This window comes from Babylonia areolata, chromosome 25, assembly GCF_041734735.1.
Source record: "Babylonia areolata isolate BAREFJ2019XMU chromosome 25, ASM4173473v1, whole genome shotgun sequence".
Taxonomy (NCBI): Eukaryota; Metazoa; Mollusca; class Gastropoda; order Neogastropoda; family Buccinidae; genus Babylonia; species Babylonia areolata.
This window is the reverse complement of record NC_134900.1, coordinates 16282469-16310428: the sequence shown is the minus strand read 5'-3', so window position 1 is coordinate 16310428 and position 27960 is coordinate 16282469. Positions and strand designations below refer to the sequence as shown.

General features: G+C 37.9%; 2 protein-coding genes across 10 annotated transcripts in view; one reads left to right on the top strand and one right to left on the bottom strand.

Moving 5' to 3' along the window:
- LOC143299908 (uncharacterized) overlaps nucleotides 1–25534 on the bottom strand; it is a 57687-nt gene extending 32153 nt beyond the window's left edge. For 4 of the 7 annotated variants that reach the window (XM_076613416.1, XM_076613420.1, XM_076613417.1 and 1 more), the window contains exons 1-19: nucleotides 25479–25534; nucleotides 22843–23061; nucleotides 20782–20938; nucleotides 20242–20308; nucleotides 18414–18492; nucleotides 17547–17642; nucleotides 15756–15827; nucleotides 15253–15330; nucleotides 14731–14793; nucleotides 13187–13324; nucleotides 11266–11376; nucleotides 9066–9123; nucleotides 7692–7757; nucleotides 6645–6707; nucleotides 6262–6303; nucleotides 5284–5346; nucleotides 4539–4601; nucleotides 1861–1926; nucleotides 18–80 (exon numbers count right to left, since the gene is read on the bottom strand). In XM_076613416.1, coding sequence (XP_076469531.1) covers nucleotides 18–80; nucleotides 1861–1926; nucleotides 4539–4601; nucleotides 5284–5346; nucleotides 6262–6303; nucleotides 6645–6707; nucleotides 7692–7757; nucleotides 9066–9123; nucleotides 11266–11376; nucleotides 13187–13324; nucleotides 14731–14793; nucleotides 15253–15330; nucleotides 15756–15827; nucleotides 17547–17642; nucleotides 18414–18492; nucleotides 20242–20308; nucleotides 20782–20938; nucleotides 22843–23061; nucleotides 25479–25481 — 1567 coding nt within the window. In that variant the 5' untranslated portion in view covers nucleotides 25482–25534. Of the gene's footprint in view, nucleotides 1–17; nucleotides 81–1860; nucleotides 1927–4538; nucleotides 4602–5283; nucleotides 5347–6261; nucleotides 6304–6644; nucleotides 6708–7691; nucleotides 7758–9065; nucleotides 9124–11265; nucleotides 11377–13186; nucleotides 13325–14730; nucleotides 14794–15252; nucleotides 15331–15755; nucleotides 15828–17546; nucleotides 17643–18413; nucleotides 18493–18969; nucleotides 19578–20241; nucleotides 20309–20781; nucleotides 20939–22842; nucleotides 23062–25478 lie in introns of those variants that run through there. The other 3 variants (XM_076613418.1, XM_076613419.1, XM_076613423.1) reach the window with 3 other exon arrangements.
- Nucleotides 25535–25754: 220 nt separating this feature from the next.
- The window catches only part of LOC143299410 (protein DENND6B-like), a 44791-nt gene continuing 42585 nt past the window's right edge, over nucleotides 25755–27960 (top strand). For all 3 annotated transcript variants that reach the window (XM_076612593.1, XM_076612594.1, XM_076612592.1), the window contains exon 1: nucleotides 25755–25881. In XM_076612593.1, coding sequence (XP_076468708.1) covers nucleotides 25876–25881 — 6 coding nt within the window. In that variant the 5' untranslated portion in view covers nucleotides 25755–25875. The remainder of the gene's footprint in view (nucleotides 25882–27960) is intronic.

Below are 27960 nucleotides of genomic sequence, written 5' to 3'. Positions count from 1 at the left end.
CAAAAAGGCCACCTCACCTTCCAAGGACTGGATAAGCTCCTCACTGTTATCGCTCTGTTTTTTGGATTCCTTCAGTTGAACTGCACACATGGTCAGAGGTGTGTCATGGCCTCATTTCAGTAACTGGCTACAAGACAGGATTCCTTGGATGCCAAGCTATGCCATCCACAATCGTTTCATTCTGACAATTTCTTTTGGACGATAAAAGCACAGCACAAGTTTATTCAAATAGATCTGTAAATGACCATGTACATTCATTCATTCACTCATCCACACACACACACACACACGAACACACACATACACACACGAACACACACACATCTTAACACTTGCCTTCTCACATGCATGCACTGACTTGTAGTTGTTCTCATGCCTTGCTTACACACACACACACACACACACACACACACACACAGAGCATACACACGTCCACACACACATGCATGAAGAATGTCCATAACTGTCATTGAAAGCTCATACAAAGTTCCCAGACTTTTTCTTCAAAGACTATCATTCCAACAAATCTGCCAGGTACTCATTTACCCTCACATGACACATCAGCAACAGAGGTGTGGATTCTGAGAGGACCTTGTCCATGAACTTAATGGACTCCAATGCTGATAAATAGAAAAACAAAGCTTCTATCTGGAATTCACATATCGCTGACTTCCGCTAGAAAGAGGTCTTGTAACTCGCACTACTATTCAGGATGTTTTCTGGAATTTGTTCCAATGTACAGAGGCACTGCTCTCTCTTTATCACCATGATATCCTCCCATCCCTCCACCTCTCACTCACACACACACACACACACACACACGCACAAGCGTACACACTCTCTCTCTCTCACACAAACTCTCTCACAAACACACTCTCTTAGACAAACACAAACACACATGCATGTGAGCATCTGAGTTACATTTATGCGTGCACCTATCTGCGTGTCATCAGGCAATCCTACACTACTCACGACCATTTAGATTAGATTAATAAAACAAACCATCATTCCACGATTCTATGTTCAAATGTACATTCTCCTTTTTGAGGTTTCATACATTATAACCCTAACTACAAAGAAGGGAGGTACACTGACCTTAAAGAGAACTTCTTTCACACAAGCATGAATACTGACAACAGGACAATGAACACATACCACTAGCAGTGAAATACCACCCGTCATTTATCGTAACACTCTCTGTATTGTAACATATAACACAGTCAATGTCATCAGGGGAAAAAACAACATCAACAAAAAAAACACATGCAGCAAAACATCCACTCAGACTGGTGACTGACCGTTGACACAAACAGCATGCCAAACATGCCATGCACATCCACAATGCCAGTGAAAAGTCCTACACACTTTCCTGATGGAAATGCAATTAAACCACCAGTAATATTCTGAGAGACTACACCCAAACAATCTAAATTACTCAACTAAACATTAAAACTGGTGGGTCACAGTTAAGTATGTGTAGTTAAAACTAAACATTCAAACATTGCACAAGTCAAGTTATGTGGGTACGGGAGGTTAAACAAATATTAGTGCAGCAACTGACTGCTATAAAGTGCTTTCTGAAGCCGTTAACCATGATTAAAACAGACAGTACTAGTGTACAACAAATGTCACAACCACCAATAACATTCCAAGCCAAAGGCATGTTTCAAAAGGTTTCTGGATACAGGACATCGGCTGGACTTTTACATTTGTGTACAGATACATATCTTGCAGGAGATATATATATATATATTCATAGGCACAGCGACACTACACAGTTCCTAGACATTCAGAGTTAACTGCTCTTCTCTCAGTCAATACTTTTCACCCACCAACAGACAGCAGCAGCGAAGCACTTACGTTTTAAGCCATCCAAGGCATTTTCCATCATTTCGTTCAAATGTATATCTGACTGGCTAGCTTTCTCTGTAAAACAAACATCAAATTCAAACACAACCAGGCAGCACAACCACTGGAACCTGCTATGAAAGGAAGTCTGCAGAAAATCTTGCTTTTTACACTTTTTGTTTTTAGGCTGTAGAAAAACTTAAAGGACACTTTTCTGAGTAAGCTAGAGAGGATGTAGGTATAAATTTGAGTTGTGCTGATCTGTTTCCTAAAAACATCATCATCCACCTGCTTGATTCATGTGTTCTGAATGTTCAAAGTTCTCGTAAAAAGATACATATTTCTGAAGACTGTGTTTTTCAGATGAATGTGCCCTCCATTTGGACTTCAATTTTCTTTTTTCCTTCCTTTCATACACATCCATCATTTTTGTTTCAAACGCTTCCTGTGTGAAAAACAACTGGTTTTCTTTTTCTGTATTTTCAATAATAGGGTGAAGAGTCCACATCAATATGAAGCTACATCCTTCCATGTCTATGATACAACAATTTCCCCAAATGTGTGTGCCATCATTTCGCAGAAATGCTCACAGCAGGTTCCAAAGAACTAAAGAAAATCAACAACATCTCACTTCAACAGAACAGTTAATGCAATCAGTTCAACACAAAAAAAAAACCCAAACTGCCACAACAAGCATGTCTGATCAACATCTTTAACAATGATTGTTACGTTTAGAACAGTTCATGAAGAAAAAACATATTCAGAAACACTCAAAAGAGCCACATGTTTAAAAAAAAAAGAAGAAAAAAAAAAAGATTTAGTTATAAAAAGGTAAGGCAAATTTAACAGTTAATTACAAAACAGATTCGAATATTAGGAAACTACTTGTGAGTAAACCATGAAAATCTTATCATTATTTCTTTTTTTAAAATTTCTATATCAAATCTAAACATGACACAGTAAAATCGCTGCACAATAATTTGGGGTCATTTGAACAAGAAATGGTTAAAGGGATCAATCATTATCGGAGATTCTACTCTACTAAATATTCTACAAAGTATGTGCAGATGTGCTTACAACATGTATGCTAATGTGTTGGAGGAAGGGATGAGAGTGTGAATAAAATACTTATTTTAATAGCTGTAAGATATAAAAGCATTCTCTCTCTCTCTCTCTCTCTCTCTCTCTCTCAGTCCATACCATCTCTCCTCCGTCTCTCTGTGTCTATTCAATTTCATAATTAGTTTTCATTCAATACTTTCAAGCAAGCTAAGAAGCCACCAAACCAAATTCAGATTTAGCACAAGCTGCTATAATATTTACACATTTACGACATGTATAATCAAAATTTTCTGTTCTAAATATTCACAGGTTCATCAAATCTTGGAAAAATGCACATGTGTATGATTATGCATGAATGAATAATTCATACAGGTCAGGATGATGTTACAAAGGGACCCAGGATCTATCTATTATTCATTTATTGTTGTTTATTCAAATGTTTATAAATCAAGATAACAGCTCACAGAGGCTCAGTTTTCAAATGTCCTGAAATGCACAAACAGCTCTCAGAACAGCCAAAACATGAAACACAATATATATATATATATATATATATATATATATATATATATATATATATATATATATATATATATATATATATATATATATTAGAGAGTGAGAAAAAAAGGAAGAAATAATGTAAGTGGCTCCAGTGACATCATCCTTTCCTATCCCCTCACTTTTTGGGGACTGTGTATCAATTTTCCTGACTAAATGACTTTGTGCTGTTTGCGTGGCATTGCAGGACTCTATGTGATCTAGTACATGCTAAAAGCAGGTACAACAGGTACACCATACACTGTTCTATCAGACTGACACACACACACACACACACACTCTCCATTATTTTTCTCAATACACACCGTCAGTTTTCACAATAATCAACACAGTCATCAACAGTTTATTTGTCCATAAGCAAAAATAAACCAAGCTTATTCTCCCTTTCCCTCTCTCTTTTTTTGTTGTTGTTGTCGACATTTTTCTTGACTCATTTAAATTTGTGTTTTTTTGTTGTTGCTTTTTCTGGGGTGTGACGGGTGGGGGTGGGGAGTGGAGGGGGACGTTATCAGAAGACAGAGGGGTCGAGAAACTGGGTGCACATGCTGTGTGTTATTCTGTCAATGTAATGTTGTAATTAATCATGTTTCTCTGTCAGTGTATTACAATGTTGTAATCAATCATGTTACTGTGTCAGTGTATTACAATGTTGTAATCAATCATGTTACTGTGTCAATGTAATGTTGAAACAAATCACGTTACTGTGTCAAATGTACTGCTGAAATGAATCGTGTTACAGTGTCAAATGTAATGCTGAAATGAATCGTGTTACAGTGTCAAATGTACTGCTGAAATGAATCGTGTTACAGTGTCAAATGTACTGCTGAAATGAATCGTGTTACAGTGTCAATTTGCTATCATTAATCAGTCACCGATGGCTCGACATGTGAGTAAAAACAGGAGCATAACAACAATTCTTTAAACAAAAAAAAGAAGAACAAAGAAGGGAATACAAACACCACACCAAAAACTGTAACTAAAAGAACAGCAGAACACAGGCACTGGGGAGGGAACAAACACCAAAGCAGCGACTGGGGCACTGGGACACTGGCTGCAAACACACTGACCTTCAAGAGTGGTGATTTTGGCAAGAGATTGTCTGGAATCCTGCTGAGCAACTTCAAGTTCTTCTGCAAACATGCACGCATGCACACACACACACACACACACACACACACAAGCAAGGAGTTAAAAGTCATATTCAAACTGCTGAATAACAGACAATATTCCAGAGAATTCTATCATTCTTATGTAACTCATGACAAAAAAACCTTGACAAAAGTAACACACTTGGATACAGAATATTTAAAATCGACCAATGAGGGAAAAAAATATCATGGATACAAGTACTAAAACGTGCCCTATAAAACATAATAGCTATGACACTAGACAGTTATCTAATGTGACAATGGACACAAATTTTGCAAACAATCCTGACGCAGATACAGAACAGGATCAGCAACAGAACCTTTCATTTCATCCATGTCCCATAACCTTCCACACGACAAAGCTTCACAGAAACCCACCAACGTTTTCCTGACATGTCACTCTAACTTTCTTCCTTGTCGCTGAATGGTGGATAATCCTTGAAAAAAAAATTTAAAAAATCCCTATATCAAGATATTGATCAAACATCAGGATGAAAATTGTTCAGTTTTAAAGGACTGGTCCTTGACCCACAGACGAGACTCCCACAAAATTTCAGAAAAAAAGAAGATATCCACAGTGTTTTGTGCCGTCCTGGTGACAGAGGAATAAAGCAAACAAGAGCAAAACCAAGCTTTGTCGGCGGAGGTGAAAACCGATACTTACTCTGAAGCTGCTCTATTCTGTCACTGCTCTCCTTCAGCTTTACGTCCGATTCCTCCAGCTTGGCTGCAGTCACAGATAGAAAGAAATCTGGATTATTTTTATTATTGTTACTGTTATTATCATTATGATTATTATCTATTATCATCATCATCATCTTTTCTTAATTTTTTTTTTTAAGTTGCTTATAGCCCAGCTGCCCACATAGAACCCAGAGAAAAAAGAAAGACTGGGAAAAAAAAAGGCACATGTATAGTCACATTCATATATAAACCATGGATATACCACTGATGTTGACCATTCTGTAAATGGTTTGCCAGATGATTAAAGAAAGCAACCTGGCCACAAAGATAATTTTTCAACAGCCCTACCGCTTAATTCATCATCCCCAATTTACATAAAAAGTGTATAATAGGATTAAAAAAAAATCTTCACCCCCCCCCCCCTCCACTCCCCTCAAACAAAAATAAGGCCATGTAAGCAGTTAACACTGTAGAACGGACAGCAAGTGCCCATCCCAGTGTTAACAATATCACAAGCTAATCGTAAGAGCAAAAACAGCACAGACAGTACATCATACACTGTGGAAGGAGTGAAAAAAGTGTAAAGGCTTCCTGGAAAAAAGAAAGGAAAATGGATTGGGAAGGCAGAAAAAAATGACAACTGACAACAGTGAAGGAAGGTAAAAGGGAAAAACAAAGAGAGTGACAGAAAACCGAATATTTGTAGCACAGTGTTTCCAGAAGGTTGGGTGCTGCTTATAGTGAAAGACCCTGGCATCCCCAAGGGATAAGTAAAACAAATCTAAATGAAATGACAAAAGAAACGTTGCTCACAAGCTTTTGTTTGTACGACCTTTTAGCCAGTCTTTCACACCCTCAGAAAAACATCTAAATATCTTCAAAGGCTACTCAGCTGAGGCAGATCATAAACATCACAATGAAAGAATGTAAAAAAACGACTGAAAAAACCCAAGCTCACCTTTGTAGACCTCTATCTGCGACTGTAGTTCTTTCAGTTTTTCTGCAATAAAACATATTGAGTTCCAAATTATTTCTTAATGATTGTAAACAAGATGAAACAAGAGATTAATAATGTCACACACTATTCTGACACAAGCAGTAGATTGTTACACTTCTCAATCTCATGTTCTGTTAAAAAAACAAACAAACAAACACACACACACAAGAAAGCACACACACACACACACAGACACACACACACAAGAAGTACACAATGAGAACAACCATAAGAACTACAGCCGCTACATCACACCACCCTCTTCACCTCTCCACTCCTGTTCTCCCCTTCTAATTCCACTGCTCGCAACCCCTTCCCCTTCACCATGCACACACTGTACATACCTTCCAGGTTTTCAGGTACGCTGTCCTTCTCCCCCAGAGGTATGATGTCCTCGGATGAGATACCTGTACAACATGCCAGCACATGTCATACTAACAATAACAATAACAACAACAACGATAGCAATGATAACAATCTTCATTTACACAGCGTTTACCCAGCGGCTTTAAGCACATTTTTCAAAACATGTGGTTTGAACAAGATACAGGAACATAATAAAAAAAATATTAAGATACAAACTCGTTCAAAATGCTTTTTAAAAAACAGTGCAGCATCACTCACGATGCACACACCTCACTCCAATCCCCCTCAACCCCACACCCCCTACACCTGCCACACACACATATAATTAGTTGTTTCCATTAGTTGTTTCCATCACTAGGCAAAACTAGCCTTACCAATGAAATCAATTAACACAATATAATACTGTCACCTCAGCATCTTTTAACAGGCATCACCAACCAACACTGAGTGATCATATAACTGGATGAGGTAAAATTTGTTTTCTCCTTATCTTTTTCTCAAATTTCTCTGTATTGCCTATTAGTAAAATCAACTTATTCATACACAAACTGGGGCAATACAAAAGGTGAAAGATAAAACAAAACATAAAACTGAAAAAAAAAACCCCAAAAAACTGAAAACTTAAAAACTCTTTAGTAAAACACCTTGTCAGCAAAAACACACACAAAAAAAACACCCAAACCCAACTCCTGCACACAGGAAATTGCTGAAAATAAAGAAACGAGGAAGCGGCATAAGCACCTTTAAAAACATAATGGTAAAAAATAAAAAATAAAAATCACTGCAAAATTTCATTTTGCTTATTACCAGAATTCAGACATGAAGTTTGCGCAGTATCACTAAAGGTATTTCAGCAGGCTCACACACACCCATAACAAAAAAAAAAAAAAAAAAAAAAAAAAAAAAAAAAGAAAAGGAAAAAAAGAAAACACCAGTACACTCATGTCATAACCATTTGCCAGACACACAAAAAACATGTCCATAGCAGCACAAGTCTCAAAGCAAAGAAGCAAACAACTGATCACCTTCCAAGCCTAGGTCCAAAGCCTTGTCCTCCTCTTGGTTTGTCTCCTTCTTTAACTCTAGTTTCGCTGTCGAGGAAGAGTATGTACAAAAAAAAAATTAGTAAAAACTTGATTACTGTACCCAGTCCCCAACATTAAACAAAGAAGAGAACTTGGGGGAGTGGGGGGGAGGGGGGAGCGAAGGGGGGACTGGGAGGTGGGGGAAGAAGACAAAGAAAAACAAGACGTCAAAGAAAACAGAACATGAGGTAATAATACATCTTGGTTATGTTTGCATATATATATATATAAAGCCATGTCCACACAAACTTACAGATTCAAACTGCATGACACAAAGCGAATGTGCAACTGTGTACATGCATACTTATGTCACGTGCATTTGTAAATAAATTCAGAGTAAATCTGCATTTCAACAGCAAACTCAGAATTGAGAAATCTTAAAAAAGTTTAATTCTGCCATGCATTGTAAAGATCTGGGTTGCATTAACTTTCATTTATAGAATGCTGCTAATGCAAAATGTTAATGATACCAACTGATCACCATATGATATGTCAATCACAACTGCACAAAACCTATTTGAAGTGCACCTTTTCCCACAAGATAACAAAATGTGTGATAAACATTTCAGAGAAACTTTGTAATAAAACCTTTGATCATGATTCACTGTTTGCTAACAGCCAGCATCTTCAGCAAGATATCCAAGTTGCAAATAATTTATATGCCATTTCACAAAGAAGTCACTCAGAATCACAGATCTGATTATGGTTTCTGTAATAGTGACAGACACACAGATCAGTATTTTCTACTGGATTGGAATTTTTTTTATTCCATTGGAAAGTATGTGCATCCACAGTGAGAGACTATTGTTTGATGTCTAATCTTGCACTGATAAAAATATCTACAAAGATTACTTTAGACTATTGGGCAGTTATATTGTCATAGATTTCAAATAAACTAAGTCAGTAAAAACCTTACAAGTACCTTTTGTTGTGTTCAATTAAATATGAGTTACTGTTGAGTTCCTATTCAGATTTTTTTCTATGTTTTCCACTGTCCAAACAACTGTAACAAAAGATTTCTTCATTTGTTTAAAACATTATGTATTTTTCTCTTCCCTTGGTCTTAACAAATTTTGAATCACACATCAAAACATTGGAAGTAAATAAACATTTAGAAAACCATTTTCAAATAACAAAATAAAACAGCAGAGCACCCAGCAAGACTTGCAGCAATATGAAGATGAAAGAGAAGGGGGAAAAAAAGGATAATATTTACAACAACAACAACAACAACAAAAAAAAGAAAAAAAAGAAAAGAAAAAAAGAAAGAAAAAAAAAGAAAAGGACTTCAGAGCATAAATCAAAACAATGTACCTTTCATAGCTGCCAACTGCTCTCTTGCGAAATCATTGTCAGCTTGAAGAGACTCGATCTGTTAGAAAAAAAGGGTGTTTAATAAAAGGGTGTTTAATATATGTATTATACACAATAGCAGAGTGTGATTACTGTCAAAATAAGGGGTCAAAAAGTCTAACTTTTTATCAGAAAAGAAAACACACAGACACAGACACACACAGAGAAAAGAACACACATGCACGCACACACACCCAGACACACACCCAGACACAAACCCAAACAAACAAAAACTGATATACTGCAGATTCTGTAGCAGATATAATGTGAGAAGATGTTAAATCAAGCTCTTGGGAACTGACCAAGCTATGCCCCAATCACTTAGCTGTTCGGAGTTTGGCTGCCACTTTTGAAGGATCTCTTGGAATAAAGAATGTCAGTTTTCATCTTTATTCACACACAGTGATTTTTGACTCACTTGTGTAAACAAAGTGAGTCTATGTTTTAACCAGGTGTTCGGTTGTGTGTGTGTGTGTGTGTGTGTGTGTGTGTGTGTGGTAAACTTTAACATTGACATTTTCTCTGCAAATACTTTGTCAGTTGACACCAAATTAGGCATAAAAATAGGAAAAATTCAGTTCTTTCCAGTCATCTTGTTTAAAACAATATTGCACCTCTGGGATGGGCACAAAAACAAAACAAAAAAAAAAAAAAAAAAAAAATGAAGCCTAATTATATGCAAACTGCATTTACTGTCATATTTATATTTTTTGTATTCTCTAACTTGGCACTTTGATATGATATTCTTACCCAACAACAAGAGCAGTCATTATTATCATTTTTTGTTCAAACAGGAACTTCTTTTGCTAAGCATGGAAGTTTTATTTATTTTGCAAACGTTTTGGTGCAGATAGTAAAAAAGGGAAATTACTCTGTAATTAATGCTAGGGGACTTAATTTGCTTTAAACTGATCTTTCTCATCTTGAACATTACATTTTGAAATTATACTCAATACATAAAAAGCTTGGATTTTTTTTTTTTTTTTTTAAGTGTATCACAAGTGAGCCTTGAAGGCCTTGCCTCTCTTGTTTATTTTGTATCACTTTCTGCTTTGAAATCTCCTCTTATATTTTCCTGATAATGCAAGAGGTAACTAATCATTCTTTCTTTAAAAAAAAGAGAGGTAGCTCATTCATTTTTTTCTTAAATAAAGCATCCTGTGATCAAGAAAGCAACCCACCCAACTCATATAAAGAAAGGAAAAAGGCCATTGCTCTGTCAGAGCCCCAAATATCGTTATTCTCAAGAAAAGGACATGATCCAATTAAAAAAAAAATCATCTAATCAGACCTGCCCAGTCAAACTCAAAAGATACACAGCTCTCAAGCTTCAATAGCAGCTGGAAAAAAAAGAATGATTAAGAGCTCAACATTGCTGTCAGAAGTGAAAAAAGTTACAGTGATTCAGTTCTGAGCTTGTTATAGCTAAAGATGACACTCACGCTGATTTTGCTTAAAGTGCAGTTTTCACATGCTTTCCTCTTTATCACACTGTTGGTTTGCCACACCATTTTGTGATCTTTCTAAATTTCTGGTTTGGACAGAATGCTGGCACATCTAAACTGCCATAAGAATCATCTAAAGGAATCAAATGCTTGCAATAGGAGGAGTTTGTATTATACTCCATGTTTGGTGTTACATATACTTACCAGGTCAAACTGATGCAAACTAGGCCTATCGGTTTGCTCTGCTTGGCCAAATTTTGCGTGGCTAACAGTGAAAAGACGAGCAGTCTTGCCCCGGTCCGCTCTCAGCCAATCAAACGCCTCTAAAAGCTATAAGCGCTGAATCATTCCTTTGGCCAAGGCTCTCCACGCCATCTTGTCAGGCTTACGCTGTCTACACCACAATTTTGTGTGTGTGTGTATTTTCGTAACACAGTGACATTTTTGTTGATTTTCATGAATAAATACAGACAGGGACAACAGGCTACCCCAACCCATGTTCAGTCTATTATCTGCATCGCAATAAAACAAAGCAGCTCACAACAAGAAAGCTGATGGGGTGGCTCTAGATAGCCGAAAATGAATTGATTGTCGTAACTATCTTGACATCAGCATTAACATCAGAACCAATTACAACCTTTTGAAACAAAACCCAATAGAATCGGGACGGCTGGCACCGCAGGACAAAGGAGACGAGAAGACAAAAGTATGCTCACCTTAGCGGACAGGGTGCTTTCCTGCTGTATCATGTCTTCCAGTTTCTCCATCAGCTCTTGCTTCTCCTTCTCTGCCCGCTCCGTTTCTTCCTGGTAGCTCTTCTCTGCCTCCTGATCACAGTCAGCAAAAACAAACTTACTGCAGGACACTAACACACCTGTCTCTGATCACAGTCAGCAAGAACAAACTTACTGCAGGACACTAACACCTGTCTCTGATCACAGTCAGCAAGAACAAACTTACTGCAGGACACGAACACACCTGTCTCTGATCACAGTCACAAAGAACAAACTTACTGCAAGACACTAACACACCTGTCTCTGATCACAGTCAGCAAGAACAAACTTGCTGCAGGACACTAACACACCTGTCTCTGATCACAGTCAGCAAGAACAAACTTACTGCAGGACACGAACACGCCTGTCTCGATCACAGTCACGAAGAACAAACTTACTGCAGGACACTAACACACCTGTCTCTGATCACAGTCAGCAAGACAAACTTGCTGCAGGACACTAACACACCTGTCTCTGATCACAGTCAGCAAGAACAAACTTACTGCAGGACACTAACACACCTGTCTCTGATCACAGTCAGCAAGAACAAACTTACTGCAGGAAACTAACACACCTGTCTCTGATCACAGTCACAAAGAACAAACTTACTGCAGGACACTAACACACCTGTCTCTGATCACATTCAGCAAGAACAAACTTACTGCAGGACACTAACACACCTGTCTCTGATCACAGTCAGCAAGAACAAACTTACTGCAGGACACTAACACACCTGTCTCTGATCACAGTCAGCAAGACAAACTTACTGCAGGACACTAACTAACCTGTCTCTGATCACAGTCAGCAAGACAAACTTACTGCAGGACACTAACACACCTGTCTCTGATCAGTCAGCAAGAACAAGCTTACTGCAGGACACTACCACACCTGTCTCTGATCACAGTCAGCAAGACAAACTTACTGCAGGACACTAACTAACCTGTCTCTGATCACAGTCAGCAAGACAAACTTACTGCAGGACACTAACACACCTGTCTCTAATCGCAGTCACAAAGAACAAACTTACTGCAGGACACTAACACACCTGTCTCTGATCAGTCAGCAAGAACAAGCTTACTGCAGGACACTACCACACCTGTCTCTAATCACAGTCACAAAGAACAAGCTTACTGCAGGACACTAACACACCTGTCTTGAAATACATAATGGAAGCCTACCAGACACAGTCAACAAACTAACTTACTGCATGACACTGACATACCAGTCTTGAACATCTAACTGGAATCCTCCCAATCAGTCAGCAAGATAAACTTAATGCATGAAACTAACATACTGGTCTTCAATATCTATTTGAGAGAGAAAAAAACTCCAAAAATCTGTGCTACATTCTGCCTTATTGATTTTTGTTGTTGCTGTTGTTGAAAACAAACACACACACACATATACACCGATACATACACTATATCTCTCTCACACACATACATACCCCACACTCATACACACACAGGGACACAAAAGCACAGTCTTGAAGTTTTTTTTAGGAGTGTGTAAGTGTTTTTTTTTTGTTTTGTTTTTAGGGGGAGAGGGGTTTACATTCTTTATTGATCTTTTATTGTGTTTTCTTTTATGGCAAACCCAACACCCACAAACAGAGCACACACAGTACATGATTACATGCACACATGGAGACACCTAACGCAGACACCCACAGACTCATCCACAAAGACACCCACACACAGACACCAATACACAAACACAGACTCCCACACACAGAGACACACACATACACACACCCATATGAACACACACCCCGACACCCACATAAATGGACACTTACACAAACTAACACCAACCCCCACACAGACGGACATGGGGTGGAAGGAAGGAACAGAAAGACACAGACCTGAAGTTTGTCCTGCAGTTCCTGCACCTCCTTCAGCTGGTCCTGGTAGCGAGTGGCCAGCTGCTTCAGCTCCTCCTGACTCGACTCACACATCTCCTTCAGGTGGTTACACTCCCCTTCCGCAGACGTCAACGACCGCTGCACCAAGCAACAAAAATCAAATCAAATCAAATCACGGTGCTTAAGAGCCTCGCCGACCACTACGGCCATCTCAAGGCGATCGCCATGTTAGCACCTACTTAAAGACAAGGGTAAAAAAAAAAACAAAAAAAACCAATAAAACCTAGTCACAACTTCAAGCTATCCACTCAAAGTTTAAAACTTTCAAATCTGATCAAAAATGTTCACTTCTTTCAAGAAGTCTATCAGCGTCCACAGAGGGACATCCTGATACAAAACCTTCAGAGAAACCGCCGCGTAATGTCTGTGTCTAACATCATGCAGATCCCAGCAGTCAAGGAGCATGTGTGTCACAGTGAGAGGCTCATCACATGGACTACACCACCAAACAACAGTCTCACACTTAAGCAAATGTGAATGGTTTGTCCATCAGGGCCATGGACCCTCATGAAGGGGTAAGTGAATGTATGCCATTACAAAACATTTGAGAACAAAATCAAATTTGAACAAAACAATACTAGAAAAAACAACAACAATAGTTGTAAGTGAACATATACCATTACAAAAATATTCCAGAACAAAATCAAATTTCAACAAAACTAGAAAAACAACAACCAATAGTTGTACTTGTAAGTGATCTTATACCATTACAAAATATTTGAGAACAAAATCAAATTTCAACAAACTAATACAAGAAATTAAAAAACCTGATAGTTTATGACATACTACGAGACAGTCACACTTATCTATCTGGAGAAGTTTTGTTTACTTAGTCATTAACACTGACAGAATCCAAAAACAACATATGTAAATACTTTTGAGACAGGTACTCAAACACACTGAGAAATATGTAACAATCTGTGATTTACTTTTGCTTCTGCACACTATGAAAGATTATGACAACAAAGTAAAAGGTTAACAAATCCTATTACATATTTTTTTTTAAAAAGGTATATCAGTTTGAGAATGTACCTGACCTTCTTCATCAATCTTCAAATTTATGGATAATCAAACAAAAAAAAAGGTGAAAATGAAATCCAATATCTGACAATGTGAAACAGATATAAAGTGACAGAAAAGATAAGGAAAGAAGAAGGCATTTAGATGAACAGACAAATAAATGTAACACACTGATGGAAAAAAAAGAAAAAAAGAAACAGTGGAAGGGGTAAAAAACAACAACAACCACACTACTAGAACATGTGAATTCCATTACCAAGATACACAGGCAAGAGGAAAAATAAAATAAAAGCAACAGGAATGAGAGGAAGTCAGAGTAACATTGGACAAAATGTCAAAACATAAAATCCTTGGAAGTCAGACACAAAAACAGATAGCCTGCATATACTGTGAGACAGAAATCTTGAAAATACCAGTACACAGCACCGACACAAACATGTAACTAATCACACCAACAATCGTACCTCAAGATCAGATAACTTTGTGACAGCATCTAACTTTTCCTGAAGTACCCGTCGTAAAGATTCCTGCAAAGACAGCAAGATAACTTACTGCCAAATAAATGATGAATGATAAATAAATCAGCATAGCATGTGTGCCTATACTTTACTCCGCATTCAAAGCCGCAGTTTCAGCATAGAGTCATGCTCTTGTTTCACTTTCAAGAAACCATTTAATGTAATCTCCAATTAATTTTTTCAACCAATCTTTAACACTTCAGCTGTAATTGAACAAAGTAAAATTCAGCTTCACTTTAAAATCGATTTGAAACAATCTTCAAATTTCAATCAATCCTTTAATCATTCTTGATACACAGGTCATTAATCAAAAAAATGTTCAACATGTTTTGGTCAATAACTGAAAAACATTCAACATCACTTTCTTTTCATTTTCTTTCGTAAGTCAATATAAGATTCATCAATTATGTATAACACATTCTGCTGCATGTACTTTACTGCCTATGAAATGTGAACCCAGAAAATTACCTTTGCTGTTGTTTCGTAGTTAATCTTGTCTTCTTGTAAGGCTACCAACTCTTGTCTTAATGTGTCTTCACTGTGGTTCTGTTCAAATGACAGAGGAAACATACATATGTATATATGAATACATACATGAAAGAACACACACACACACACACACACACACACACACACACACACACACACAGAAAGGAAAAGAAATTATCATGAATTATGAATCTGACTTAAGATTTCTGCAAAACTACAAAACTGTGCCTGCAAGGTAACTGAAACCAACCAGCCAACCAACTGGCCTGCAATAATTTTTTCAAACTCTTTTGCTCACTATTCATCGCAGGAAGATGAAATCTGTCATTAAAGTACTCAGATACGAAATCATATTAAAAATACCCGACTATAAGCACCATAATTTTCAACACCTCAGAAAGACGGGTTACATATCAGCTGTTTAAAGGACCATATTAATTTATCAACAATGATCACAATATAGGAAAGCAGTGATAACTCACCTTTGAATAAATATGAAGCTGATTTTCTAACATCTCTAAGCGAGACAGTAATTTATCTTCATCGATCAGTGCCTGCACACACACACACACACACAATAAAATCAACAATATGTAATATGTATACAAACAAAGTGAATGCAAAATGCACATATATACACGATAAATGAATATGTATGCCTGTCAACCATGAAGCTTATCTCGTGATACCAACTTCTGAATTTCAAACATACTCTGTTGAATACACATTTCAAATACTTAGGAAATTTTCTATCTAAAATTACATTTAAATAACATACTTACCATGACCCAACTAGTGCAGACTCCGGCAGGGGTCTGACATTCCTGCCTGTGCAAACTACTATCTGCCTATGCGGAGAAAACGAAACTACGGCCGATAACCTTTCCGGCAGCCATTATGACTCCTGTCCTGTGCTCTCCATACGGCTAAGTTTTTTCGTATTTTCTGTCTGTCTGTCGATTCTCTGGCGTTCTTGTTTTTTGTCAAATTTTGTCTCGAACCAGGTCACATAATTATATGGTTCGCTTGAGATATCGGGCTAAAATTAAGGTGCAATCGAAATCGATTTGCTGACACTCTGGGCCCTCTATTTCTGGCCCTCTCAGCAACGCTAACCCGACGCCTCCCCCACTTCCTTCGCTTCCTCCGGTCGACTCCAGACCTCCACCACCTCCTGCACCCTCTCCGGCGACTTCTAGGGGTACGTTACCCCATACTCAGGTCAGTGGTGCCATTGATGCTTTCCTTTTCAATTCGCGAACGAAGTCGACGCGATCCGCGTTTCTCAGCCCTGCCAGTCGGTAGGACACCCGAGTCGATCTCCTCTATCACTTTTCTCATGTCAACAATAGAATGTGCCATAACCCCTTTAATTACACATACTGGGAATGTGCCATAACCCCTTTGGAAAACAACACCATACACTGGCTTTGGATCCGCACGCTATACTGGGCCCTATGTGCGCTTCTCACCTTTCAAATACTAAAAGAAAAAAAAAGTTTACTTGACACAGTGTCTGCTAAAGTAACATAGTCTCTTAAACAACTGACATCACCAATTTTCTGCGTGCCCCTTTAGCAGCATACAGAAGTTGCCAGTCTGCTGTTTTAGGAAAAGAAGACAGAGAGAAAAACTATCACTGTGCCACCTCCCCAATTAGTCTGCCCAGATCACTTTTCCTTATCTTGCCACTGCTGTAAAGTGCCTCTTTAGAAGTACTACACAATTCTACTATCATCCTCTTATTTTTAGTGTTGAAGCAATGACTCCAGACATTCTGAACACGACACCACAGGTGTCCCTGAGATGTTCACCACCTGGAGTGGGTGGTGGTCTAGTGGTAACACATCCACCTAGGAAGCGAGAGAACGTGAGGGTGCTGGATTGAATCCCACAAACCCAAGAATTTTCTTCTCTCCACTACAATGGTGGTCTGGATGCTAGTCATTCAGGTAAAATGATAAACTGATGTCCCATATGAAGCATGCACTTCAAACACGTTAAAGAACCCATGGGAACAAAAGGGTTGTGCGTGGCAAAATTCTGTAGAAAAATCCACTCTGATAGAAAAACAAATACACTTGCAGACAAAAATCTTTCTAAGAATTTAAGATTTTGTTTAATGATGGCACTGCACTGTAGCGACACTCTCCCTGGGGAGATCAGCCTCAATCTTATGTGGAGAAATCTGTTTTGACAAAAAAACAGTAACAAAAAACCCCACTAAAAACATTATACAATACAATAATACAATATAAAACTGACTGACTGACCTGCCACCCCCCTTCAGCTGCCTCCTGTGTGTTGTGAACCAACTGCTGAAGACTGCCCAGCTTCTGTTCCAGCATCTTCTCCCTGTGCAGAGCTTCCTGCAAACACACACACAGTGCACAGACAAAACAACAACAGATAGTTAAGGAAAAACCTGATAATAACAACAATAATGACAGCATCCATTTTAGTGATGAATCTTGTGCACAGACAAATCAAAGCACTTTCACAAGAGTCAAAATTAAATGAGAATATGAAATCAATTTAAACTGAAATGAGAGAGCCCCCTAAAGTCAAAACTGTGGTGATCACTGTCTACTTTGGGAACAGTATCAACAAATTATAAATAATTTATAATTCTCAAAGATGGCAGTGATCACTGAAAATCCCAACATCAGCTGTAGCCAGTTTTTAACAAAACGAGAGAGAATGGGGTTAAAGAAGAAAAAAAAAGAAAAGACGTAAACATACGTATGCCAAAATACAAGTGGTATTCACATAAACAACATGAGTGTGGGATGTGTAGGAGAGTTCTAGGCAAAATAAACCTTGCTATCAAACAGATCCTTTCTGAAAGTAACTTTATGTATTCCTTTTCTCTCTGTAATTAACTATGGGGGTATGTCATTGTTTACAGTGAACTATTAATGCCCACACATCACAGCTTCTCTTATAATTTTGGTATCATATCTCCCATTTTGAGGAAATGTATGTATGCTACAGTTCTGAGCAAATACAAATGTGTGCACGGCACAAACTCATGTGCCTCTGTGTTCATAACTAAAACACAAAAAATACAAAAGCATCAATAAAAAAAAACCCACAAAATAGAAAGTGAGACAAGAATTTAGCATGCAGCACAGACTCACTTGTAAATAATGAGCAAGCTGATAGAGATCCTGTGACTGGATTGTGGTGCCAGGCTGGTTGGGGTCATTCAGGAAAGGTCTGAAAGGAACAAAACATCTTGTACATAAATGTCAAAAAACATCAGTCTCTACATTTTTTACACAAATTTTCAAGACACAGCAGGATCTTGTTTTTACATTGTGTCAAGTGAGCTACTGCTCTGCTCTGCCATGTGTACTGTGGACAAGAGGAAGCCCGGATCAAGAGACAGGAGAGATGGGAAGAGACAAACAGGTAGACAGAAAGAACTTATGCAAGAACCGACCAAAATGGGGAAATGGCATTTGACTGGCTAGCAGACAACAGACCAATAGCTAGATGTCTTATAACCGAGCTTCCACAAAATTTTGGTCAAAAACCGATAGGCCTGGTTTGCATCAGTTTGACATGGTACAGTATATGACATCAAATTCAAGTTCTATGTCCTTCTATATATTGTTCTATATATTTGGTAATCATTTCTTCACCAAATTCATTTTTTAAAGACTATTGTTTAAATTTCTTTTTCCAACTCACCTGGGTTCTAGTGTTTGACCAGATGATTTCTTGGCCAACAAGGTGAGCAAGCAGCCCATGGTTCTACTGACCTATAAACTGGCCTCTACCATACTGATTCAACACAGTGATTCCTCACACTCTAGACACACTGTTGCTCGAAACACTTTTCCTTCTAAATTCATTATTTATTGTCTGATCCCATTTTACTTTCTCACAATGATTTTCATCAACCTGGAATTCATCATTCCCTGTAAAATCTGACTTGAACATGATGACTGTCTCTGGCTTCACTTTTATAGTTCTATGGCATTCTTATGACATTTATATCCAACAAAATCATGGAGGCAGCAGATTCTTCAGTCTTTTTATATTCTATTTCATCATTTAACATACATACAACTGCTTATTTAAAATGAATGGAGACATTATTTTTACTGTTATTCAGTCACAGACAACTGTTACCAGAGTTGGATAGCCTCAAACACTGTTCTGTAAGTTTTAAGTGAACAATGCACAAGTTCAAAGTAAACACTGCACAGTCCTCGGCATCTAATTATGCTCTAATTATACTTTCTGTACTCCAGTCAATGTAACACATAGTTACAGTCCAGGAAATCCTGCAGGACAACTCCACTCTCCAGCCTACAACTGAGTGAATCAACACTAGAAAAACTAAACATATGGATATGTCACAGGACTTCCCGTCCCTCCCTCTTCTCTCCCACCCCATTGACTTGATTACAAAATGTGAGGAGGCATTTCACCCTAACTCAGTCCACAGGCGTGTAAGTGCCCTTAATTAGACACAATAATGGATGCATCAGAAATGTCACCAACCAATACACTGTTAGTGTTTTGATCATTTGCATTGTGCAAACAACTCTACCAGAACTGAGAAAGCTTGTGGCAGTGCTCACAGTGACTGCAGACAGGCATATAAACTGCTGCTGCTATACAACTGTGATAATACACAGCTTTCCACATCCATGCAAGCTGACAGAAGTAAACTACACAGTCTTACTGCCCTTCTCTTAAAGCAATCAACAAAATCGGTTAATAAGGAAGTGGTTGAAGGTTACACTTTTACTTTGAAAACCATGCTATGTGATGGGAATGGACTCACTGGGGGCATGGCTATGCTTTGAAGCAACATACTGGGTTTGCCTCACTGACTTACTTCAAGAGCAGTTAACTGTAATAGACAGCGATGAATGAAAAAGATCTTTAAAGTTTCACTGAGAAATCAAGTTAGATGGCAGGAATGGATACACTGTCACTGTTTTGACTTACGCTGGTTTGGCTTCTCTGCCGTCCGGATGGTACAGAGTGATGGTGGCAATGATGCAACCGTGTGTGACTGAAACACGCAAAGTGGAATAATCAACACTTAGCAAGATAAATTTACGCTGTTAGCTTGTTAGCAAGGAAAACTGCTTATGAAAAACATGACATTCTTTTTAAAATACTTAACACAAGCAAAATGGTATTGTTACTTTAAACATTTCATAGTTAAGTTGGCAAATCTACATTAGCCCATACACAATGAAAGCCATCTGTTTTACAAACGCAGCCGCTGTGACTGAATGCACAAAATTACATGGTTGGCTGGTAGCATCTGGCTGTTTGTTATACTTGGTTTGATGCTGTTGTTTTGGCTGTGCTGTTGTTGTTGTGCTGTTGTTGTTGAGCTGTTGTTCCATCTGTGTTGTTGAGCTGTCATTCTTGCTGCATTATTGTTGTTGTTGAGCTGTTGTTCTAGCTGTGTTATTGTTTTGAGCTGTTGTTCTCGCTATGTCATTGTTATTTTATTACTGAAAAGTGACAGCTCACTTTTTTCTCCCCGACGGTTGTTCTCCATGACCTCCACACCAAACTGGATGAGGTCACCAGAGAAGACCTCTCGCATTGGGCTTTCCTCGCCACTTTTGCACAGCCTCTGATTGTTGATGAATGTTCCATTGCTGCTCTTTGTGTCCTGTATATAAAACTGGAAGCACAAATATGGAACACTGGGTTAAAAACTGGTTGTAAACCAATCAGGTCAATAATTAGTGGGTAATCTTTTCTATCATCAAACCAAAAACCAGTTCTCTTTGTCTGGTTGTTTTTAACTGAAACAGACAGACACAGACACACAAACACAGGCACACACACAGAGACACAAGCACAGGATGAATCTGAGTTTAATTCACAGAAACCGCTTCAACAACTCCAGATTCTTATAAAACAAACATACATAAAGTTTAACACTAAGCTCTGCAGTGAAATAAATAACATGTTTCCAGAAGATATTCCTCGTTAAACACAGAATACAAACCTACACCACATGATTCAGGACATCTTGACCCTTTTCTCCATTTTCATAAAAAGTACTAACACCAGAAAAACAAACCAAACTCTGGGAGCCCTAAGAGAGGTTTTAAATGTCCACACAAGTGTATTAAGTACAGAGAATTGCATAACATAACATTTCAAACCTCAACATGTGCACAGCAACTTACAAGCTTCAGCAGCTTAGACAGGGCTTTCCAATACTGCATCGCAACTCACTGGTGTATCAGGGTGGGAAGTACAATGATTAGCAATGTGACCTTTAGGATCAGTCATCAGAAGTGAAGCTTGACCACAATTTGGTCATTTGTTAGTCACCAACATGGGCTTGTGAAATATATGTACACAACTATACAAGGGGATATAAAGTAAATGTCTGATCATTTTTTTCACCCACGCAACCATTATATGCAATCATCATTAGAAAACAAAAACCAAAAAAACATATAAACTTTGTTTTCCAAAACTTCCTTTACCCCCACCCCCCCACCCCCACTCTACCAAACAGATTTTAACACAAGCCCCTACACCCACACACTTTTATACAAGAAATTTGTGTTTCATCATATCTGACTTGGTGAAGTATGATTTAATCAACAATGCTGTTTGCGGCTTTGACAGATTTTGTCACAAGCATTTAGAGTAAGAATACTAATCATTGTGGCCACACAGAATGTGAAGTCTGTTCAGTTCTGGATCTTTTTTCTTTTTAAATAAATTATAATTATTATTATTATCATCATTATCTTATTATTATTATCATCATCATCTTATCTTTTATATATATATATATATATGTGTGTGTGTGTGTGTGTGTGTGTGTATTAAAAAAAAAAAAATGTTCTTAATATTCATTTACCTCTTCTTTTATTTCTTTTTTTTTTTTTTTTTTTTTTAAAGGCCTAAGTGCGTTGGGTTACACTGCTGGTTGGGCATCTGCTTGGCAGATGTGGTGTAGCGTATAAGATTTGTCCGAACACAGTGACGATTCCTTGAGCTACCAATACTGATACTCAAAACTGCATGGATATTAAACACATGGATATTAAAACACTATCACTAATGTTTGTGCTTTACCTTCAGTCAGTCAATGGAATGGTACTGCCAAGAAACACATTTCAATGAGCTGATGACAACTTTCACAATGTACCTTCACTTGAATTAACCCAATGTCTCTAACGTTTATGCAGTTCAACAAGAGAGGAGAGGGATTACACACATACTTCCACTCACAAGACACTATTCATTTCATATTTAATTCTTCCTCTGTATAATCACTGGTCATTTTTTTTAATGTTATTGTTGCTTTTGTGTGTGTTTCTTTGCAGTATAATTTCGCACAAAGGATTATGTACACATCCACACAAACGCACACATATATTTCCTAACTACTGTCAAAATCCCAACTTAGAAAAAACATCAAACTATTTCAATATTTGTGAATAAAAATAGCACAAATTTAGAACAAAAAAAACATCTAAGTATTTGAGAAGAAAAACAGCACAAATTCAGAAGAAAAAAAAGGACGTCAAACTATTTGTGAAGAAGAACAGCACAAACCTTCTCTGCCTCATACCACAGCATGGCGTGGTGTCGAGACAACACTTTGCAGTCAAATATCCCATTGCTTGCTGTAGGGCGAGCCCGGGCCACGGAGCGGCCAATCTTGATAGGCTCATGCAGGGAGATGTGTCGTTCTTGGAAAGGGTGCGAGTTGGGTCGGCATGACAAGATTGCCAACGCACACATATTAGGACGCAGACTTTCCTCCTCTTCCACCTGAACATGATTTCATGCATCTTAGCAAAGAGCAAACATGCAGAATACATCCAGTTCAAATCATTCAAATGATAACATGAACACATTGCACTGGGGCTGCAGCAAATGTACCTGGGTATGTCTGTATATGGGGACTTGGGATGACAGACTCTGGGTTATACTACTGAAATGGCAGGGATGATGAGGCAGCAAAAAAAATAAATATATAAATAAATTAAAAATTTAAAAAAACAAAAACAAACCATGATCTAAATACAAACACTTTTCATACACTCCCAGTTTGGCTGGTGTACTTAAGTAATGATCCAAACCGGTGTAAACTACAGCCAACTGGTATGCACTGTTTGGCCGATTTGTATGGCTAATGCAATAAGACAGTTCCACTTATGCAGTAAAAGGCCTCACATGGATTAAAATACAAGAACATAAAAACGAATCTCTAGATCAGTGGACTTGCTTTTGATGCAATGACTAAGGCGGAAAACAAAATAGATATAAGATAATATTAATACTCTTCCTCCCCCCTCACCCCCAAAAGAAAAACAAACAAAAACACCTATGCACCAGAGTCTACAGTTTCCAGCAGCTTCACATATAATTATGGTTGTATGAAAACAAAAACCAGAAAACCAATGTTTTCCATGACTCAAATGTGATTATTACTTATAATGAATTATCACTGGGCAGGAAAAGGTGGGTGTGGGGGAGGTCTACCATCTCCATCACAATCTCTGAATCTGGTCACAGATAAAGGGTTAATTGCTAAAGTGGCAAACTGTTAATTGCCAAAGTATCAAAGTGTTACTTGAGAATTTTTTTGTGTTTATATAATGATGATATAAAAAAAATTCCTAAAAATAGTAGATCAGATAACAACATAACTTTCATTAATTTTGCGCTAGTTAAAACAACCGTGGGAATAGAAGAATAAATGTCCTGAATTTCTATGTAACAGTACTAACAGTGTGCTATATGTCAATAGATGTGTACTCATTAAATAAAATACTGATACATTTAAAATTAAATCAAAAGAAATCACTGAGTTTGGAATAAGTCAAATATCATGAAACTTTACTTACTTACAGGTACAGAATCTGTAGTTATACTGTCAGCTGTGGCATACACTCTGTCTCACCTTTAGACTTCTGTCAAGACTGTTTTGAGCTTGGTTGTGGTAACAGCTGGAAGGACTGTGTCTAAGACTCTTTCAACATGGACAGGACACAACCCTCCTAACAAACAGTGAGTGACACAAGACAAAACTACCTCTTTGGGGCATTGTATAAGAACCAATTCAAACTGCCTGACAAAAAAGTTCAACAGGAGACTGAATGCTTTCCACAGGTTCCTCGGCAGTACAGGTGGAAGGAGATTTCTTATCTGCTGGAAGGCAGAATCAGAAAACAATTTCCATACACTGGAGTTGGAATACTTTCCTTCCCGCCCCCCTTGTCTTTTTTTACCCCCCAACAATGCAAGACAGTTATAACAGCTAAACTGGCTAAACTTAAACAGTGGGAGTCATTAGTTTTACAAAGTGAAAAAGTGTCTTAGTTCATACTCTTGGTATTAGTATCATCATACACATTCAAAACATTTTCCTGCTTACTTGGTGTGACAGAAAAACTCTCAAGTGTAAGAGTTTTTTCTTTTGTTTATCATTTTGTTACAAAGTTATTAAACTAAGGTGTGATCATTTTTAACGTCAAAGATAACTATTTTTTCACTAAGTTATTAAACTATGGTGTGATCAGTTTAAAAGATGAATAATTTATTATTCTATTTGGCCGTATTTGAAATAATAACACAAGAAAAACCAACCCCGTCCCCCCCCCCCCCCCCCCCCCCCCCCCTAAAAAAGAGCTGCTTTTTTTTTTCAACCTGCTGATACATGTTGAAAATTCACTATTCACCACCACCACCACCTCACCCCCCATAAAGTAAAATAAAATAAAGTGTTAACGCTTTCACAATATCCAGTGCGATTCTGTTTCGGATTCCGCTGTCTATGACTTTGGTTTCATTAGTTTTCGCTTCTGCTGTGGATCCACGGAGATCTCGGGGTACACTTCATATCATAATGGAAAACTATTCACAAACGCAAGAAACAAGAAACCGTTTGGGTTTGGGAAAGGAAGTGGAGTAGAGCTTTTACAATCTAAGAAGACAACCGCCTTGATCTTTATTCATCTCTCAATGTCTGTAACAGTGAAGTTTAAGACTGAATTCTATATTGAATGAACGATTGTTTATAAATTACACCACCATACTTCTTTGCTGAAAAAGGACGTGTTGTTGCTTAATCTGAAAACCCACGACAAAGTTATTTCAATGGTATACACGGAGAAACTATGAATTGTTTAACACGCTCTTATCCGCTTATTAACAGTACAAACAAAGAAAAGTAGCACACTGACCATTTTGTCCAACCCCCTTCACTTCCTTCAGGAGACAGCCATCTTGAAATTTTTCCACAACATACTCTCCTGGATATAGCAAATATCCAAAATGTATACTTAGCGAAACGTGTTTTCATACTGAAACTACTAATAAGCAAAGACATGTACTTATTCGCATCTCGAAACTTTTGGTAATATGAATAGTTTTCTCCAATAGATGAAATCAGAAACAATTTTAGAGTTATCTTTGGAGAGTATTTTAAATAAAGCAAACAAAATGGAAGCAATGGACGAAACACAAGAAAGGAATTACGACGAAGAACTTCAGTCCCCGACAGTTTTGCCATGGGACCGATTTTCAAATTGGATCCATTGCTGTTGCGTTGTCACATTTGATCTTGAGCTTGGCCAGGCAATGGAGGTATATCATCAGATTAAGTGATATCTAGACAATGTGCAAATGGTACACTGGAAGTGTCCGAGTTGTCAAAATGTCGTCTGGTAGCATGGATATTCCCTCTTCTTTCTCCTGTTTTTCTCACTCTCACTCAGTATAGATTGATTAAAACTATTCTGCGTTCACACTTTCTAATTCTTTCTTTCTTTTTTTGGTTTAATGGAGTATGAGGTAAATAAATACAGTCAGAAACAGTATGTGTGCGTATTTCTGTTCTCTTAAGCAGACGTGAAAATGTTGGTTGGAACGGATATTCCCCATCTCTCTCTCTCTCACTCTCACGATCTCTCTTTGTGTGCGTGTGTGTGTGTGTGTGTGTGTGTCTCACACGCAATTGTCCAGCCACCTGAAAAAAACATTACCTTTTCCACCTTATGCCATAATGTGTTATGTAAATCGTTCATTTTAAGGATACTGTTTGTCAATGTGTATGGTTGACTGAGAACCTCCCTCACCCTCCATCCCCCATTCTGGTTTGTGCTTCGGTGTGCTTTCTGTGTTTTGTTTTTTTTTTCTTTCTTTCATTTTGTTCATTTTTTCCTATGCATTTTACTAACACTTTGCTGTGCCAATATGCCATGTGTGTTTGTGTGTGTGTGTGTGTGTGTGTGTGTGTGTGTGTGTCTCTCTCTCTCTCTCTCTCTCTCTCTCTCTGTGCATGTGTGTGTGTGTGTGTGTGCGTGTGTGTTCATTTTTTTTTCATTTTTAAAGATAATTTTTTGGATTTTTTTTCTCCTCTGTTATGTATTTCTGCAAACACCATGCTTTAATCTTATTTAGTGTTGTGCAGTGTAAACCTTACTCAGGGCGGGGACTGGATGTAAAAAAGCACACCTGTGCTTATATATTTATTATCCTCGAAATAAAGAATTTTGTCTTGCCTTGTGTTGTCCTCTTTCCCATTATCCGGTTACTGTTTATGTCTGTTTATCTGTCTGTCTGACTGTCTGTCTGTCTGTCTGTCTGTCTGTCTGTCTCTCTCTCTCTCTCTCTCTCTCTCTCTCTCTCTCTCTCTCTCTCTCACTTTCATGCATTATTATTTTGTATAGACCCTGTGTAGGGTGGGGACCTTATTATTCTCAGAAATCATAAGCAATATTGAGCTGTTGTGTCTCTCCCTCAGCATGAGTATACATGCATACATGTACAGATGCATAGTTTTCTTATCCATCCATTCCCATGTCCCAGTCATTTCTTGTTAGGAAAATAAATGGATCAAACAATGTTTTAACTGAATGGAGGAGGGAGATATACTGCATCCAAATGGTGTTGGGTTGGTGTTTGGGTGACCATTGATTATGATTGTTTTTCTATTAACCAGTAGAATGCCAGTAAGACATGAGCTGACGTCCTACAAAAAGTGTTGCCATAGTGCCTATAACTATAACTATAAGACGTCCAGTGACATCCTGCATATATTCCGATTTTTCGTTCATTGGAGTTTGGTTCAATTCACATAAACAGACTCTGAACTGTTAGTTTGATGTGTCTAGATTATAAAAATACTATTTGGTGTCGTATACTGCACCATGTCAAACTGATGCAAACTAGGCCTGTTGGTTTGCTCTGCTTGGCCAAATTTTGCATGGCTAACAGTGAAAAGATGACCTGTCTTGGATTATAAAAATACTATTTAAGTTAACATACATCAGGTAGAAGACCCCTTTCTACTCAATAATAATTTGCTAACTGACCATGTGATACGCGTGTGGAAAAGGGGGTTGTATCATGTGCAAGAAAAAAACATTGAAAACTGTCCAATAAAGCAAATAGTCACAGTCAGCAGATTTACACAATTCTGAAAGCTCTGCTTGTGATTATGGACATCTTTCGCAATGGAGAAGGATCTCTCTTGTCTGATGATTGGTTTGAAAACGAAGGTGATTGACAATGACAGTGATAAAACTGACAGCCCATTTGATGGTAATTCAGATCGTCCATCCAATCAGACAGCGTTTTTGAACAAGTGGCTGTGACTGACAGAACACGTGCAGCTAGTGTTGGAAAAAGAGGAGGAGAGGGAGAGGAGTGATTGATGATAAT